The sequence below is a fragment of the Cnephaeus nilssonii genome (genome assembly GCF_951640355.1).
Source record: "Cnephaeus nilssonii genome assembly, chromosome: 5".
In the NCBI taxonomy this organism is placed as follows: domain Eukaryota; kingdom Metazoa; phylum Chordata; class Mammalia; order Chiroptera; family Vespertilionidae; genus Cnephaeus; species Cnephaeus nilssonii.
In genome coordinates this window covers 32971784-32990060 of record NC_137076.1, presented here as the reverse complement: position 1 = coordinate 32990060, position 18277 = coordinate 32971784, and the positions used below count along the sequence as shown (strand labels likewise).

The 18277-nt window shown below is 46.8% G+C and overlaps 1 protein-coding gene across 1 annotated transcript in view; it reads left to right on the top strand.

The window, feature by feature from the left end:
• The window catches only part of CCDC25 (coiled-coil domain containing 25), a 67642-nt gene extending 49575 nt beyond the window's left edge, over positions 1-18067 (top strand). The window contains exon 9 of the mRNA XM_079771763.1: positions 17772-18067. Within this exon, the coding sequence (XP_079627889.1) occupies positions 17772-17792 (21 nt within the window). The 3' untranslated portion in view covers positions 17793-18067. The remainder of the gene's footprint in view (positions 1-17771) is intronic.
• The last annotated feature ends 210 nt before the right edge of the window (positions 18068-18277 follow it).

Genomic DNA, 18277 nt, shown 5'->3' with positions numbered 1-18277 from the left:
AGACGAATGGCCTGACATTTCACATCCTGCCTGGATGAGGCCTGAGCGGCCTGCGCTCTGGCTGGTGTTTTGGTTTCTGCCTCAGCAGTTTGCCTTGCGTAGAGAAGACTAACATTTGCTTATCGTCTCTGGGACATGCTTTGGAGAAAAGGATCTTTCAGGTGTTACAGGCCATTCTGTTGGTCTTGAACCGTTTTCACTCTGGTCAAATTCAGGGTCAACGGGTCATAATTACAGACTGAAAAAGGTAAAGAAAAATATTAGGGGCAGTGCCCTTTTACCTAGCTCAGCCTTGCCAGAATTCTCTTCAGCTGTGAAGCCCTTCATTATAACATATTCCTCCAAAACTTAAATTTAAAATATATATATATATTTTTATTGATTTCAGAGAGGAAGGGAGAGGGAGAGAGAGATAGAAACATCAATGATGACAATCATTGATGACTGCCCCTGCACGTCCCCAACTGGGGATCAAGCTCACAACCCAGGCATGTGCCCTGACCAGGAATCGAACCATGACCTGTTTCATAAGTCAACGCTCAACCACTGAGCCACCCCAGCCGGGCCTGAAATTTTTGTTTTATGGTTAGTGTACTCAGAATCAGTGAGGCTTATATAACTTCTTTCAAAATTAGAATTGCTGTAAGTGTCTTTAGAAAGGGGTGGAAGGTCTGAAATAGAGCTTAAATTAGGTTACAGAAAAAGCTTTACTGGTGCCGATGGTTAGAAGACGTTCCCCTTTCCACAAGAAGGGAGAAGGTGGTCCGTCCATGTTTCTGCCCCTCACGCCCAAAGGGAAGCCCCTCCCACTTGGTCCCTCTTCTGGTGGAAAGCAGTATGCTGCCACATTTAAAACAGCTATGGAGCCCAGCCACGCTGGCTCAGTGGCTGAGCATTGACCTATGAACCAGGAGGTCACGGTACGATTTCTGGTCAGGGCACATGCCCAGGTTACACAGTCTCGATCCCCAGTGTGGGTTGTGCAGGAGGCAGCCGGTCAGTGATTCTCATCAATGTTTCCTATCTCTCTATTCCTCTCCCTTCCTCTCTGAGGTCAATAAAAATATATTTAATAAATAAAGTCTTTTTCAACGAAGAAGGGTGATGAGTGTTTACAGCTTCTCTTCGTGGAGGCAACCACTATTACTAGTTGTTTGTTTGATTAAAGACAGTAGTTCTAGATCTGGACTCAGTGAGCCTGGGGGTTCTTGCCTGCTTCGTGGCCTGGCTGTACCAGTGACTCAGCTAAGGAATGAGGGGAGAGGTGCTTCTCTCTGCCTTTTCGTCCTGGGGCATTTAACGCAAGAGAAAATGCCCAGCCACTTCCCAGACAGCATACCTGGCTGCTGGGGCTTAGGGAGAGGTGATAAGTTCAGAAACGGAGAGGAACAAGAGGGTTAGGAGTGCCGTGGTGTCCCCACCTACTAAACAGCCTCTGCTTGTGTGCCAAGTCACAGGACAGGTTGTCTCCGAATAAGCTCCTGTGTTCCAGTTAAAAGCTGGCTTCGGTGGAGAATGATCCAGGGACAGGAAGAATGCCACTTGCTTTCATCTGTTTGTGCTTCAGGGTGGGGCTGGAGGTGTTGGGAACAGGACTGGCCTCGGGCAACTGAAGATGCCACCGCCCCAACTTCCCTTTGATTCTCTCTCCCACCCCCAGTCTGCTACCTTAGCTACCCAGTGTCCTGGTACATCTTCTTACCGTGTCAGAAGGATGGGAGGAAAGATCTAGTGTGGGTGAGGATGTGCACAGTAGGAGGAAGCAAAGGTAGCCATCCACCTTTTCCAGCCCTAGATTTTACCTTTAGGAGTGTGGATGTTAGAATACAACTCAGCTGCTTTTCTCTCTGACGTAGACAAGTCAGTTGTCCCCTCCAGGCTTCCTTGTGCCCACTGGAAAATGTAGAATAGGGCTAGGTCAGTGGTCGGCAAACTCATTAGTCAACAGAGCCAAATATCAACAGTACAATGATTGAAATTTCTTTTGAGAGCCAAATTTTTTAAACTTAAACTTCTTCTAGTGCCACTTCTTCAAAATAGACTCGCCCAGGCCGTGGTATTTTGTGGAAGAGCCATACTCAAGGGGCCAAAGAGCCGCATGTGGCTTGTGAGCTGCAGTTTGCCGACCACTGGAACTTTTAATATGTACAAGGCAGTTATCATTTTAAAATGGAACTGCTCCTGTATTGAGAAGTGATCAGAAAGTCACAGAATCTGGTCTGTTCATCCAAAATGCCATCGAAGGGTTGGGAAGAGAAATGTTTCTATCTCTCTCTCCCTCTCCCTTCCTCTCTGAAATCAGTATATATATAGTTGTTTTTTTAAGTCCCAGTCTAATTTAAATCACACTTGCAATCACAAATATAATTCAACACATCAATCCACCTTCTGGTTCAGGTCTGATTCTTCACTCTGCCTCTTCCAACGCAGCCCCCATCCCCACTCCCCACCCCCTTCCCCAGCAGTCGGCTTCTCCCAAAGTGGGCAGGGGCTAGAAAGGTAGATTTAAGGAAGGTTACCGCTTAATCCTCCACATGGGCCAAGGGTAGGGTCTTTTGTGACAGGCACCATTGTGATCTGGTTATTGGTATATCTTGCAACTAGAACATGGATGTACTCAACTTACCACTCTCAGCTTTGAGACTTCTGATATCCAGTAGCAAATTACATTAGAAATCTGATTTTTAAGTCAAATTTCCCAATTTGTATGTTAGCTCAAAAGTATTTAACATTGCTGGACCAAACCAGGTCTGCCTGTGGGCTGTCCATTGCCCATGAGCTATCCGTTTGAGAGCTTTGGGTTAGAACTAGTTCCAAGGTTTCATGCAGCCCTCATTGTGAATTTATGACTTTCCTAGATTTAGCAAGATCCACTGCAAGTCATCCAAGCTTTACGCTTTTAGGCAGCTCCCCTGCACACACCCTTGGGAATTCTGGGTGGCAGAGGCCTCCTGGAAATGTATTATCCTGAGTGCACACCACCAGTGTCCTGGAGAAACCAGAGATGAAAGGAAGGGCCAGCAGGTGGCAGGAGAGAATAGCACGGTCTCAGCTTCCATGTCCTGGTGAGTCTGTGTTGTGTCCTTGCCGTTGGACGGGAGGTTGAACACAGGACCTGGTCCCCCCTCTGGTACCAAGAATCTTAAAGCACATCTAGAGAAGCTACACTTCTGGGGTGGGAGATGGGCTTCAAAGCTCTTTGCCACGGAAATCTTAGAAATCTGAGGTAGACAATGCCTGAACCTTCTACACCAATGCCATGTAATTTTAGAAGAAAATGGCTGTCAAAATATAATGCTTCTATCTAAAAACAGATCTCTTTTGTATCAGATTCTAGCTTCCCTTCGCAGGCATAAGGCACAGGTTTTGTAGAAATGTAGAATTTCATAGAATCATAGCCCGTGGAGGTTGGAAGGGACTGGAAAGGTGGTCTAAGCCAAGCGTACACTTCTGTTCCCTTTACTACATCCTGGAGCAGAACTCCTCCAGTCTCAGCATGAATGCCTTTAAAGATGGGAAGCTCATTACTTGATAAAGCCATTCAGCTATTAGAAAGTTACTTTACTGAGCCAGTATCAGCCCTGCAGTAACTTCTTCCCATTATGTAACTTCTTCCCATTATTTTGTCTTCTGGAGCCACATGGGGCACATTGAATTCTTCCATCTAACAGCCTTGAAAGGTTTGAAGATAACACTTGCCAATCATGACTGCTTCTAAACACCCATTGGCAGGAAGAGCAGGCATCTGAGGGCAGAAGATGGCTTCTCACACCACATGGGTCAAGTCCCCCCAACTCTCCTGCTTGCCTAAGTCCCAAGAAAAGAGTAGTTCCCAACTGTGCACAGTCCCCCATGAGCCCAGTGGCTCACACGGGGCAGGGTAGAGACCATTCTTCTCCATAGTAGCCTGGATCACCTGGCTCTTTGACTTACATTGTCAACTAAATCCTGAAGTCTCTTTCACCCCTCATGTTGATTAGACTGCTGGGACTTCGGGGGCGGGGGGGGGGGGGGGTGTTTAGGGGAGCGGTTTGGACCAGAGAACTTCAGATTTATTCCTTTAAAAATATTATTTTTTACTGTAAAATGTAACACCCAAAAGAGTGCATGGAAATACATATTCACTTTCAAGGATAATAATATAAATACCTGTGTTCTTTTGCCCACGCTAAGAAATAGAACAGTCCCCCCCCCCCCCCCCCCCCCCGCCAAACCCCTTTGTGCCCATTCCTAATCACATCTCTTTCCTCCCTGCCAACGCTCCTGACTTTTGTGATGTTCAGTTCCTCGCTTTTCTTCTGGCTTTTATCCCCTACGTACATTTTTCAAAAACAATACTCTGGTTCTGCCTGTTTTGAACTTCATATAAATGGAATCTTATTGTAATTTTTTTCTATTGTTTCTTTCACTCAGTATTTAGTATTTAATGAATTTTCCCTACTAATGATATGCTGTTACAGTCTATTGAGTTAATTCTGGCTTTAATGATTTCCTCTAACATAATCCCCTTTACCAACATTATCCACATATTTATAAGCATTCCTTCTCTATTGTCATCCAAAAAATTTGGAAAAATGTTGAATGGGGTAGGTCTCAGGGTAGTACTTCCAGCAAACTTCTAGAAACATGCTTTCTGACTCAGATGCATCAGTTATTCGGCACTCTTTGGGCACACTTACCCGGTACCTAATCCTCCAAATTTAACTTTAATCCAGATTATAGTTTCCTACTTGCTCCGATGCTTATCATCTTGCTTGAAATCCAGATAAAATAAAGATATGTATGGCTTTTCCGGATCTACCTGTCCAGAACCTTGTTAAAATGAGGCTTAGAGAACTCAGGATGGCTCCTAATGATTGCTAAACCATTTTCTAAATAAGAAGGAAGCCCTTTAGGTTTCTATAATTTTGCCTGAGATTGATGGCAAGCTCACCAAGCCTATAGTTGTGGGGAATTGGCCTTTGGAAAATCAGAACTATGTTTTCTGATTCATTGCTTGCCATGATTTCTCCAAGTTCACAAATAACTCTTGAGTGGTTTCCCTTCACAAGTTTTCAATACCTGGAGTGTCCTTTTTTCTGGGCCAGGAAATTATGACTCGGAGAAAACAAGAGGCAACTAATCCACTGAGACAAGGAAGGCATTTTTAGTGCAGAGAAGGGAACAGGACAAAGCTCTTAATGACTGGCTTCTGGAAAGTCATAGTTAAAGTGCTTTTAAGAAATTGGCCCCAGGAGTGGGTTTAAGAAATTGAGGGTGAAGGGGCAAGGTTGAGATAGTCACTGGAGTAATGAGAAGCATGCAATTACGAGAAATGAACCAAATTGCCAAAAGGCAGTGGTAGAGTTAGAATGAGTTTGTCTTCGGTCCATTTAGCACGGAATGATAACTTTCTCCACCAGCCAAGAAACAGGAGAAGAGAAAGGAGAAAGAATAGTCCAGGGCCCAGGGTGTACATTTAGTTGAGCTTAGGTCATTTGTGAGGGCAGCATCCAAGGGCCTGAGGAGCTCCAGGTCTCAGGGGAAGGAAATCAGATGGAACAAAAGGAGGTGTAGACTTGGACAAAAATCGTACACCTATGGATGAGGACAGCGGTGGGGAGGTAAGGGCAGAAGGTGGGGTGGGAACCGGGTGGAGGGGAGATATAGGGGGAAAAAAGGAGAAACAATTGTAACAATCTGAACAATAAAGATTTATTAAATTAAAAAAAAAAGGAGGTGTAGACTGGGGAAAATAGGACAGGTTATGGGACTGGTGATTCGATGAGAGGCAGTGGGTTCTGATTCTGGTAGGAAAGGGGAGGCATAGAGGGTGACACTGGGTGAATGGACACACGCAGTAGGGTGCCAGTGTGGCCTGAGGAAGTGGTGGTGGTGTCTCCATGCCCATGGGCACCACTGCCATCAGGGCATCAAGCCCAAACATTAGGTGCCAGAGTCACTAATGTTGAAGGGGAAAGTACCAGAACCAGATGTGAACTTCAAAAGAGGAGCAGGGAGACCCAACAGGCTCATGGTCTAGAGCAGTGATGGCGAACCTATGACCCGCGTGTCAGCACTGACACGCGTAGCCATTTCTGATGACACGCGGCCGCATGCCGAGGATGAAACATTTGCTGCTCCTGAGGATGAAACATTTGCGACTAGAGTCTTGGAGTTAGTTTTTGCCTCAAAGTGACACACTACCCGAGTTATGCTCAGTTTTTTGGCGAAATTTGACACACCAAGCTCAAAAGGTTGTCCATCACTGGTCTAGAGGCTGCAGCGGGGAACCCAGCCAAGTTTCCTGCCTGATCATAGAATGTGATGCAGTGGGAGATGTCCCCATGGTACATCTTTGGCCAAGGAGATGGGTGAAGAAGAAGAAGGGGTTGGGAGTAAGTGGAAGCTCACAATGATAAAACTGGAATGTCGGGGCTCAGGGCTTTGTGACAGCAGCTCTGGGAGTCAGACTCTTGGGCACGGGGCTGAGGCTGACTGGAGAGTTGCTGGACGTAGTAGGGGAGCTAGTGAATGGATTTTCAAGGAGAGATCTGTGGGTAAAAGAGTTGGCAAGTCTGCGTGGGGGCCAGGAGTGATCAATCTTGTTGAAGCCTCAAACCACCCGATGGAGAGAAGATGTCCTACTTTTTGTGGATGCAGAAGCCCAGACTAGATAAGGACATAAACAATGAGTGCTCTGCAAGCAGGTCTGCTGGGTCTTCATCTTCACGCCCACAGGAGTACCTGTCCCCCTGGGAGAATTCATAACAAGATGTTTTATCCCCTCAGCACAACACCTAGGACCTTTTCCAGGGCACTTAAAAACACGCATTGGCTTCCCAAATCAAATAGAAACCAGCACAACCTAATATGTACTTGGCTCATGTCTAAAAATGTATTACTGGTATGCCATCCTTATGTTTAGATTTAGCATTCATAAACATTTCATTCCATTTTACACTGGCAAGTTAGCAATGCACATTGATTACTGAGAAATCTTAATCATCTGTGAACTGAGTTCATCAAAGCCAAACCATATCTGAATCATCCCTGAATTAAGGTTGAGCTCCAGTCCCGAGTATTCCTGGCACAGCCCCCAGTCTCACCAACTTTATCCCACCAAAGGGCCCCAGGGCTGATCTCATTGTTCTTTTATCAATCATTGCCAAAGGCCAGAACACTGAAACCCCACAGCCCATGTGGGCAGTAAGCCAACCCTGCTCTCATTCTTGCTTTATTTTTTAAATTTATTTTTTGGTTTAAACATTTTTTTTCTTGCTTTATTTTTCTCTATAGCATGTACACCATCTGCCATACTACATATTTTTTGTGTCTGTTTGTTGAGCTTGACCGCACACATGCTCCATATGGGCAGGGATTTTTGTTAACTCTGTACCCCCAATACCTAGGGGTGCCTGGCTTTTAGGAGGCATGGACTTCATGGAAAGACGGGGAACTGTTTTGGATTGAAGGAGACTAAAGAAACACGACAGTTAAATGCAACACGTGATTATGAATTGGATTTTTGGCATCAGGGGCATTGTGGAGACCACGGCAAAACAGCCTCAATGTGGTGTGAAGTACCAATGTTCATTTCCTGGTTTTGGTGGTTATACTGTGCTTACAGAGGAAAATGTTTTTGTTTGTTGGCAATACAACTAAAGTGAGCCTGTGCAACATTCATGCCAACAGTTTACTCTCAAATAGTTTGGGGAAAGTTCTTTGTACTTTACTTGCAACTTCTTCATAAATTTGATTTCTTTTTTCAAAACTATAAAAACGATAGCATTAAAAAATGTATGTTTTCTAGGTCTGTCTGTTAAAGTGACTCAGAAGCAGTGATTAACCAGTAGCAATGAGTGTCTCCTGTGCCCAGATGATCAATTCTAAATACCATTTTCCACCAAAAGGAGTCAGAGTTCTTTAAAGAATGCTAGAGTAGAGGCCCCAAGCAGGGAATATACAAGATAAGCCAAGAACATTTTACCATTCCTAAAAGCAAGGAAACTACCAAAGACTACTGAGCTTGGGTCAGAAGAATTTGGGGAATAACGTAAGGAGGTCAAAGATGGGACAATTAGAGCACAAATAAAAATAATAAGTGCAACAGATGGAAACACATAAAAATTACTAAAGCGTGCCCTGGCCAGTTTGGCTTTAGTGGTTAGAGCATTGACCCATGAACCGAAGGATCTCGGGTTTGATTCTTGGTCAAGGGCATGAACCTGGGTTTTAGGTTCGATCCCTGACCCCAACTGGGGCGTGTGTGGGAGGTAACCAATCAATGTGTCTCTCTCACATCAATGTTTTTCTCTCTCTCCCCCCTCCCTCCTTTCCACTCTCTCTAAAAATCAATGGAGGAAATATCCTCTGATGAGGATTAACAAAACAAAAATTTGTTAAAATTCACGAGTTCAAAATAATAATTTATACTAATAAAAGGATAATATACTAATTAGACCAGGTCGACTGGACATCTTCCGGTCATCTGGTCCTCCTTCCGGACAAAGCAATGGTAGTGGGGGCCAAGGCAGAGGCGGTTAGGGGCAATCAGGCAGGTAGGCAGAAGTGGTTAGGGGTGATCAGGCCGGCAGGGGAGGGCAGTTAGGGGTGATCAGGCCGGCAGGCAGAGGGGTTAGGGGCATTCAGGCCAGCAGGCAGAGGCGGTTAGGGGCATTCAGGCAGGTAGGCAGGTGAGCGGTTAGGAGCCAGCAGTCCCAGATCGAGGTGTCCCGGATTGGAGAGGGTGCAGGCCGGGCTGAAGGACCCCCCCCTTCCCCATGCACAAATTTTGTGCACCGGGACTCTAATAAAAATAATAAAGAGAATTCATAGGCCATCTTGGGATGATATCATGTGGGAACCCACTCATTCTGAAAACTGGAAAACAAGGAAGGGAATTAAAAATGCACTCTGTCTTTCATATAGGAACTGTAATTGTTATTTGAGGAGAAAAAGTTTCTCTTTGAAAGAATTCTAGCTGGTAAGTGAATATGAAATGCTAGAATCACCATTTTTTTTAAGCCTTTACGATCTAATGGACCTAGATAATGATCATCCATATCCACTAACATCACAAAAATAGAGACCAGTAGACATTATGTACCTACTAATGGTACAACATCACGTGACTATGAAGCATTGTTGCTCAAAATCACACCTCACATCTATACATCTAACTACCAATTTATAGGAAATACCTGCCACAAGAACATGTTTTAAAAATGTGACCAGCATAATTCAGAATATGGGATACTCTCGGAAAAATGACCTGGCTTCCCTAACAAATGAAGTTTACAAGAAAAAAGGAAAAAGAGGAGCAGGAACCTATAGATTCAAAGAGACTTAAGAGACATATCAACCAAATGCTATATGGACATTTAGGGTGAATTTGAACACTGACTATTTGATGATGGTATGGATTTGCTTCAAAAGTATTATGGATGATTTAAAGCATAACAAAAGTAGACAGCGATGGACAATCCATTTGTGGAGATGGGCAGTGGAGTGGGTAATGGTACAGTGGAAGAAAGTGTGACCATGAGTTGATCTTTTTATCGGCTGCCTCCTGCACCCCCCCTCCCCCACCAGGGACCGAGCTTGCAACCCTGGCATGTGCCCTGACCAGGAATTGAACCGTGACCTCCTGGTTCATAGGCCTAGGCTCAACCACTAAGCCACACCGGCCCGGTGAGTTAATCTTAAAAAAAAAAAAAAAATCTGGGGGATCAATACATCATAGTCCATTGCTGTCTACTTTTGTTATGCTTTAAATCATCCATAATCCTTCCAAATGTCATTAAACCCGTTGTGCCTACTGCTTTCTGCCTAGGTTGTTCCTGCTCTGGTGCCTCCCTTAGCCTGCCTCCCAACTCGTCCAGGGGAGCAGGAGGTCCTCTGAAGTGTTAATAGCATCGCCTTTGACAAACAGCCTTCCTTCGCCCTCCACCCAAAGGTGGGGAAGCAGAAACAAGAGAAGAGGTTGCGAGGTCACAGGCGGTGTAAGTCCTTGGATTTCAAGCCTCCAATAACAACTGTAAAGAGTGCTTGTGAGGCTCAAATAGCTGAGATAATATATACGAAAGCTTGTATGTAGAAAATGATTTGCAAATGTAAGCCTAGATAGTTTTTATTTTCAATTCCTTCTCCTGAAGAGGATTTTTCTTGGCCCCCAGCTATAAGAATATAGGAAAAAGGAGTATGGGGCAATTATGCAAGCCTAAGAGAAGTCTCTCTTTGATTTTCTGCAACCACATACCACTGAATTTGCTGACCCCGGGGATCCTGACATCTGCGTCCTTGGGCAAGAGCTGCCAGGGCCAGCAGGGAGGGAGATCTGCAGGGAGGGAAGGGAGGAGGGCAGTGGGTGGGATCCTGGCCAAGTGATGAAGTGTGTGAATCAGAGTTGGCTGGAACCAGGCATCAGCACTAGGTTGGCCATGCAAACGCCACAGCTGTATTTACTGGCTCCAGCCCTGGGCCAGCATCCCATGCCTCTGGGCACAGAGGGCATTTGGGGAAGCCAAGCAGCTGCCCTCTTAGCAAAGGGGCTCCACTGGTCTGGGGGTATCTGAGGTTGGGCAGGTGAGTCTGAGCTGGTTTCCAGGGGACTGGAAGCATCCCCTCAGCCACTCCCTTCCCCAGCACCAAATCTCAACAACTCTATCCAAAGAGATCCATGGTTGACGTTTCTTGGACCCAACTGGGGGCATTAATGAGAAAACCAGGATGGCACGGAAGCCTACGTGGGTGTGCAGAGGCCACAGCATTGTGGGCAGGACGCCGGGGCCTCTTTCCAGTCCTGCCTTTTTCTGGCCTGGTCACTTACCCCTCCTCCCTGGGTCCGAGTTATCCCAGGTCTTGAGTAAGGCCCAGACATTTTTTCTTATGAAATCTCTTCAGGTGACTCTGATGATCACACAGATGAAAACCAGGCACTCCATCTGTTTCTGACTTTGGTTTTTGGAATGTGATCCTGCCTGGTCCTTTGCTTTTCTCTGAACTGTGTTCATTTAATTAAATAAACAAATATATGGAAAGTTCTCATTCCGAAGGGAAGGAAGGCAACACTGATATTCTTAAGGATTTATTCTGTGTTGGATACTTTACCAGCTTCATCTTAGAGCCCCCTGCTCAGAAGACAGTCATAGACTGAACACTTGATCGTTGCCAACAGACTGAGAAGTAATAGTCATAGTCTATAGATATACTTTCAGCAACTTGACTTTCTCTCTTTTCTTGACTGAAATGCAAGGGCTACTACTCTGCTGGGAATCTCCCCACACTCTAAGGGGTGAAAATGGGGAGGGGGGTATTTTAGTTACATTTACTTTAATTAAAAAGTTATATTAAGAAACATTCATATATGGTTTTAAAAGTCTGTGATGAAAAATAGTCACTGTTTTCTCCCCAAATTCCAAAACTGTCCCCTCATCCATCACTCAGATAACCACTTTCACCCTTTTCTTTTCTTTTCTTTTCTTTTATTGATTTCAGAGAGGAAGGGAGAGGGAGAGAGAGATAGAAATATCAATGATGAGAGAGAATCATTGATCGGCTGCCTTCTACATGCCCTCCTTCTGGGGATTGAGCCCACAACCTGGGTGGGTACCCTTGACTGGAATCAAACCTGGGACCCTTCAGTCTGCAGGCTGACACTCTATCCACTGAGCCAAACTGGCTAGGGCTTCACCCATTTCTTTTGCTAGTTATCCTTATAGTATAAAAATAATATGCATATACTGCTTCTTTTTGAGGTGACATAATATATCTTGATAGTTGTCATGATAGTATATGAGATATTAGCTCACTTACTACCTCCCCCACCTCTTGTCTCCCCATGCTTTCAAAATACTGTAGTTGAATCACTATTTTTTATATTATGTCAGTAATCAGGGTGTCCATCATTAAGACTTTATAAATATTGTTTGTGGCAGAGTCAAGTAGCACATTATGATTGCATTCTGTTTCCGGCATAGCTTTTTGTTTTTCCTGGAGTTACTAATTGCCTTTTGTAATTGCATAATTTTCCATACTTCTTCCCAGAAGCTCCCTCATATAATCTACCTCATCATTTATGTTATCAAGTCTATGTTTTTTCTAGAGAGCTCCTTTTCAGGACCCTCCACTCTTCTCCAGCCTGGAGAGGTGACCCCCTGGTCTGCTCTAGAATGTCCTCTGAGACTTCTTTACCACTCCTCTGAGCTACAAGCCCATTTCCTGGAATCTATGTCTTTTTCTGTCTGGGTTTACTTTTTTGTTTTGCTGGCATCTATGTTCCCATAGTTTCCTAAGAGAGTGTGGATGGGAATGAAGTTTTCTGAATCGTTGTATGCTTGGAAAACATTCCTTTCCTGTTCTCACACGTGGCTGATAGATTAACTCAGTACAGAAATGTAGACCGGAAATAATTTTGTCATAACTTAAGATACATTTGCTCTGGAGAAGTCTAATGCCATGCTTATTCCCTCGTGTGTAATTTTTTTCTTTATTGCACCTCTGGGAGCTTTTACATTTTTTGCTTTCTGCTTGCTGCTCTGAGATGTTAGGCTCGGGCTCCCAAGTTCAGGTCGTTTAAAATTCTTTGTTCTAGACCCTGGGCAGATTCTTTTAATCCAGTGACATGCACTCTTTAGGTCTGGGAACATTTCTTATGCTATTTATTTGATAATTTCTTTTTTTCCCCTTTTTCACTCTTGTTTCTTATTTCTATGTTCTACTTTCTGGGAAATGTCCTCAATCGTCTAACCCTTCCAGTGAATGTTTTATTTTACCTATTGATTTCCAAGAGTTTTTTTCCTGTTAAATGAGTGTTCCTTCTTCATAGCACCCTGTTCTTATTTTATGGCCTTTCATATCTCTGGGGACATATGAGATATGTTGTCTCTTCCTATTTAAGAATGAGAAAGTACAAACGTTGATCGGAAGCTCTGTGTTGCTTATGACTTTAGGGTGACTGAGATGAGTTTTTGCCATTTCTTTTGAAGAAGCCCCTTCCTCCTAATTATTACTATCTGGAAGATTTTTCCTTGGGGACTTTTCATTTTCTCTAAAGCAGCCTGTTTTCCCGCCTGGGGGAAGGATGCCCATCAGCAGGCAGGGTGAAAGAGGGAGGGGCTGGAGGCCTGCCTGCTCCAGAGTCAGACTTTCAATTGACAGCTGCTTTTCAGCCCTGAACTCACCCTCACTATTGGTGCCTGGAGCCCCCAAGTCCATAACCTCTTCTGTTCTAAGAATAAATCCTAAGAATAAGGACTAGGGATCTGGCTGCTAGCATTCTGAAGGTAGGTGGGTTTCTAATCTATGCCCTCATCTTCCTCCCACACCTCCCCCTGCCCTCCTCCCTACCTGGTGCCTTCCCATTCTGAGCCTCTCCAGGGGCCTGGCTTGGCTCTTTTCTCATAGATTCCATTCTCAACTAGCCCATTTCTCCTCCTAGTGCTAAAATAGTTACTCCTCCTCCCATCCACAAAGCAGCCTCTTTCCCTGCTACATCCACGCCATTTCCAAGTTCCATTGATTCCTCCTCTCAATCACCTCCCATATTTACCCATTTCCCCCTTCTCTGCCTTCACTTCACCTCCACAGCCAGACCCCTGTTATCTCCTGCCTGGTTCACTCCAACAGCCTCCCCTGGCAGTCTCTTCACCCTCTTGTATTTCTCTTGTTCAGTCAGTCTACATCCGGATCATCTTGTTCTCCTGCTGAAAGCCTCCATTAAAGTCTAGACTTAGGGTAAAGTCTCAACTCAAGCGTGGACAGTCAGGCCTCCACTGCCCATGCGTCCTCTCCCCTTCCTGATCTCCTGCCCACTGCCCACGTGCCATCTCCAGCGGGAGCGAAATATTTCTGTTCCTCCGTGAAGCCGTGCTCTCTCCGCCCACCGAGCCTGTGCACATGTTGTGTTTTGCTTTCCTTTTTCTTTTCAAGACCCTACCTGTCCTGCCAGGCTCGCCGTAGGTGTCATTTCCTCGGGAAAGATGCTCCTATGCACACCTCTATAATAGCACCATTTGTCCTCACCAACCTGCAAGCTCGTGCAGAGCAGGCACAATCGTGGGGTTACTAGTGCCTCCCCAGTGACACAGTAGGCACATAGTAGGCACTCCATAAATATGTGTTGGACAAATGCATAGGCGAATAAGCGATTGGGTTCCCGTGTTCAGATGCAGAAAGTGAAGTGTGGAGAGGCCAAGCAAATTATTCAAGGTCACACAGCCGGGATCTGCACTGACGTCCGTGTGGCTGCAAAGCCTAGGAGGCCCGTTGGGTGATGGGTACCCCGTCTCGAGCTGCACTGGCTTTCCGACACCCCTGGCCTCTGGCTCAGAGATGCTGACTCGGTCCCCTTGGGGATTATATTCCCAGGGCCTTCTGGGGTGGCTTTATGGTCTCCAGCTGCTCCTGCCTGGGTCTGCGAGGCCCTGCAGTGGGCAGCTGCCAGGCAAGTGCCCTAATGAAACACAGCGGCCCCAGAGGGAGGCAGGTGAGGGTCAGCCCTGGACCAGGTTCCTGAGCCCTCTCCCTCCTTCCCCAGCTCCCCTCAGCACTCACTTTCTTAGCCCCTGGCACCCAGAGGAACTCAGACTGAGGGTTTTTGTGGTGGGAGGCGAGTGGGAAGTGAGAGGGAGGCAGTTGGTCAGTGCCCTCACTAATGGCTCCCTAATGAGCCGAGGTGTGAGTTCCGTTTTGGTCAAATCTCCCCTCCAGGGAGAAGTCAGGGCCAAAAGTTCAGATTATTTTGCAACTTTTGAAGCAAACATCCACTCAGAAAATATGATGTCACCGAGGATGGTTTGATTACTCTGTGGGGCGCTGGCAGCAAACAACTCTCTCGCATCTCCAGCTCGTCCTCCTCTGGAAAGAGACAGCAGAGCACGCTTCAGAGCCAGAGTGATGCTTCTGAAGGGGTTGGCCCAGTGTCTTCTGGCTGTGAGAGTGTGAGTGTGTATGAGTGTGTGTGTGTGAGTGTGAGTGTGTGAGTGTGTGTGTGTGTGTGTGAGTGTGTATGTGTGAGTGAGTGTGTGTGAGTGTGAGTGTGTGTGTGAGTGTGTGTGAGTGTGTATGTGTGAGTGTGTGTGAGTGTGTGTGTGTGAGTGTGTGAGTATGTGAGTGTGAGTGTGAGTGTGTGTGTGAGTGTGTGTGAGTGTGTGTGAGTGTGTGTGTGAGTGTGTGTGTGTGTGTGTGTGAGTGTGAGTGTGTGTGAGTGAGTGTGAGTTTGTGAGTGTGAGTGTGTGTGAGTGTGTGTGAGTGTGTGTGTGTGAGTGTGTGTGAGTGTGTGTGAGTGTGTGTGAGTGTGTGTGTGTGAGTGTGTGTGAGTGTGTGTGAGTGTGTGAGTGTATGTGTGAGTGTGAGTGTGAGTGTGTGTGTGAGAGAGAGAGAGAGAGAAAGAGAGAGAGAGAGAGAGAGACACCCAGACTGGAGATGAGGAGATGTGAAACAAACCCATGCAGGGATTCTGTAAATGCTCGTAACTGTCCTCACAGCTGGAACCACAGCTGGTTCAGGAAGCTCCCCTCCATTACAGCCTGGGGCCTGTAATATTGACCCTAAGGAAAGTGAGGGACACTGACTAATATTTCTTTTGCTGTCCCTAAGGCCTTACTATTTTGTTTTAATCCTTACCTGAGGATATGTTTTTAATGATTTTTAGAGAGAAGGCAAGGGGCAGAGAGAGAAACATCAATTGGTTGCACCCTGATAACCAGGGATCCAATCTGCATCCCAGGTATGCGCCCTGACAAGGAATTGAGCATGCCACCTTTTGGTGTATGGGACAACGCTCCAACCCACTGAGCAACCCATCCAGGGCAGATCTTACTCTTTGAGTGACCCATGTGGGAGCCCAGGAACCCGAGAAGAGGGTATTAACTCTTCCCGTTCATACTCCTCTTTCACTCCTTTTTGTTTGGATTCTTTCCTCATTTCAGATGTTCTTTCTCTCCTTTTTTCTTTCCTCCTGCGTCCTCTTCTCATCTTCTCACCTTAAGCTAATAGATTCTAACACTTATTTATTATTATATGCCAACCCCTCATTTTGCTAAACACCTTATGTGTAGTGTCATTTAATAAAAAATTTCTCCCTTAAATGTTTTACACAGGTAATTCTTGTTCATTGTAAAAAATAAAAATAAGAACGTTCAGGTGAACAAAACAAACCAAGCAACCAACAAACAAAATAATTAAAGTAGCCCTTAATCAGATTGTTGACATTTCAGGGTATGTTCTTCCAGATTTCTCTGTAAGAATAACCTCTTCCAAATCTACTAGAAAATTCTCTCGAAGTCAGAAGTCCTGGGTTTGTAGCTGAAGCTTCACCCTGAGCCAATCACAACCTCTGCTCCCTCCCACCCCCACCCCCCCATACCACAGCCTGAATCTCAGTTTCCCCAGGCGGCACCCCCATTGCAGGAACAGGCCTGGCTGTGTCTGGGTAGCCACACCCAGGTTGAGAGACCAGATTTTTCTCTCAAGGAAGCCCCAGCCTGTTGCCACCATTTTAAGAGTCAGACCTGGATTCTTGGCCCAGGACGCACCCCCTCACATCCCCTCCTGCCTCACCCCTGACTTCTCAGCTTTCACTTTTCTGCCAACACGCTGGAAATTGGTCCTGTTTTCCCTCCACTGTCCCAACAAACACAAAGTGCTGCTCCAGCACCTTTTCCCACGTTCCGAGAGCCCTGTGCCAGGCGCAGGTGCTGCACAATGGGGCCCTAAGTGCTCCTGGGCAGGGCTCCTTTCTCCATGGATGTGCCTGGGCCTAGCGGCCTAGCGGCCTAGCGGTGCGCCGGGAGGCTCCTCTCCCATGTGGCTCAGGGCTGTTTTTTCCTCCGGAGGATCTCGGCCAAGTTTCCGTGGCCCCGTGTGCAGGGACCCTGGGCCAGGGCTGCGGTGTGGGCAGCTTTCGGTTCCATGTGGGTTCTCAGCAGGAAGGGCTTTCATGTGGGTGCCAGCTGGACTCCCGGGTCCAGGGCAGGGCCTGAGGAGGGAGGGCCGGGAGGGTGATAAACACACTCTGTTTGGGAGCTGGTTGGTGGGAAGGAAAGACAAGAGGATGGGGGCCAGCAGGTCGAAGTGATTGTCCCGGCTGAGAAGAGAGAGACCACCGTGACCCTGTGGCAAAAAGACGATCTGGCCTTGTGCACCCCCAGAGAGGCCTGGGCGGGCACACAGGGAAGAAAGTCCATTGGGTGGGGATGGAAAACAGTTTCTCAGGCCTGCCTTTGCCTCCTCTCCCTCCCCAGGCTCACTGAGCCTAATCAGGTCAAGCATCCAGCTCCGGCTGCCAGACACAGTGGCATTGTTTTAATGCCCCGGCCTCCCCCATCCCCTCTCCCCACCCAGGGAGTTCTGACAAAGGAGGCCCTGAGGGACGGGCCTGAGAGGACAGAGGTCCAAGGTCTGGTCACTCCCTCTGTCCCTCTCGCCTCCCTCCCCACGGGTTATTTTTTCTACCAGGGACCTGAGAGGGAAAACAAGCAGGCCCCTGGAAGCCCCAAGGCTGTTTTTGTTTACATAAAGGCACTTTCCCAGCAAACTGCTCCCTGAAAGGTCAGCGCTAACCCCAGGCAGCAAGTGAGCTGGGACCGGGTTTGGGAGGTGGGGGAGAAAGGAAACTGTGGGCCACTTTGGGTCAGATGACTTCACTGGAGCCGGGCGGGAGGGGTGGGAGGGGGGGGGGGAGAAATGGCAGGCCAGGCGGCAGGGAGGGGAGCTTCCTGTAGATGAGGCTCTGGAAGACGTTGGCTGCTACATAAAACTTAACTAGGGCTTGTTTCTCTGCCTTCCAGAACACCCAAGAGCATGGTTGAGAGGCCAGAGCCGTGAGCCATGGGCAGGACACAGCAGCTTGCCATCTGGGCCTGGATCTGCCGCTACCTCTGGCTCCACCTCTCTGGGCCTCCGTGTGCGTGAAGGCACCAAGGTAGCACAGCCTTGCGATCCCTGCTGACCCACGCACTGTAGGCTTTCAGCAAACAGTTACTCAGCATGCATCATGTACCTGATCTGATACTAAACCCGAGGTCCCAGATCAGGTGACCGATAGCCCCAGTTTGCCTGGGACTCTCCCAGTTTTAATACTGAAAACCTGGATGGTTGGTCACACCAGCCCTAGACCTCAAGAAGCTCATAACCTGGGAACAGTGACAGACAGTTTAATAAATAGCCTGTGATGAGTGGTCTACTAGAGGGTACACACAGGCAGGGGAGCTGGGAAATTTCACCATGCTGCCACTTGTGAGCAATGGGGAACTATGGGTAGATTAAAAAAAAAACAACCAACTGTATTGAGGTA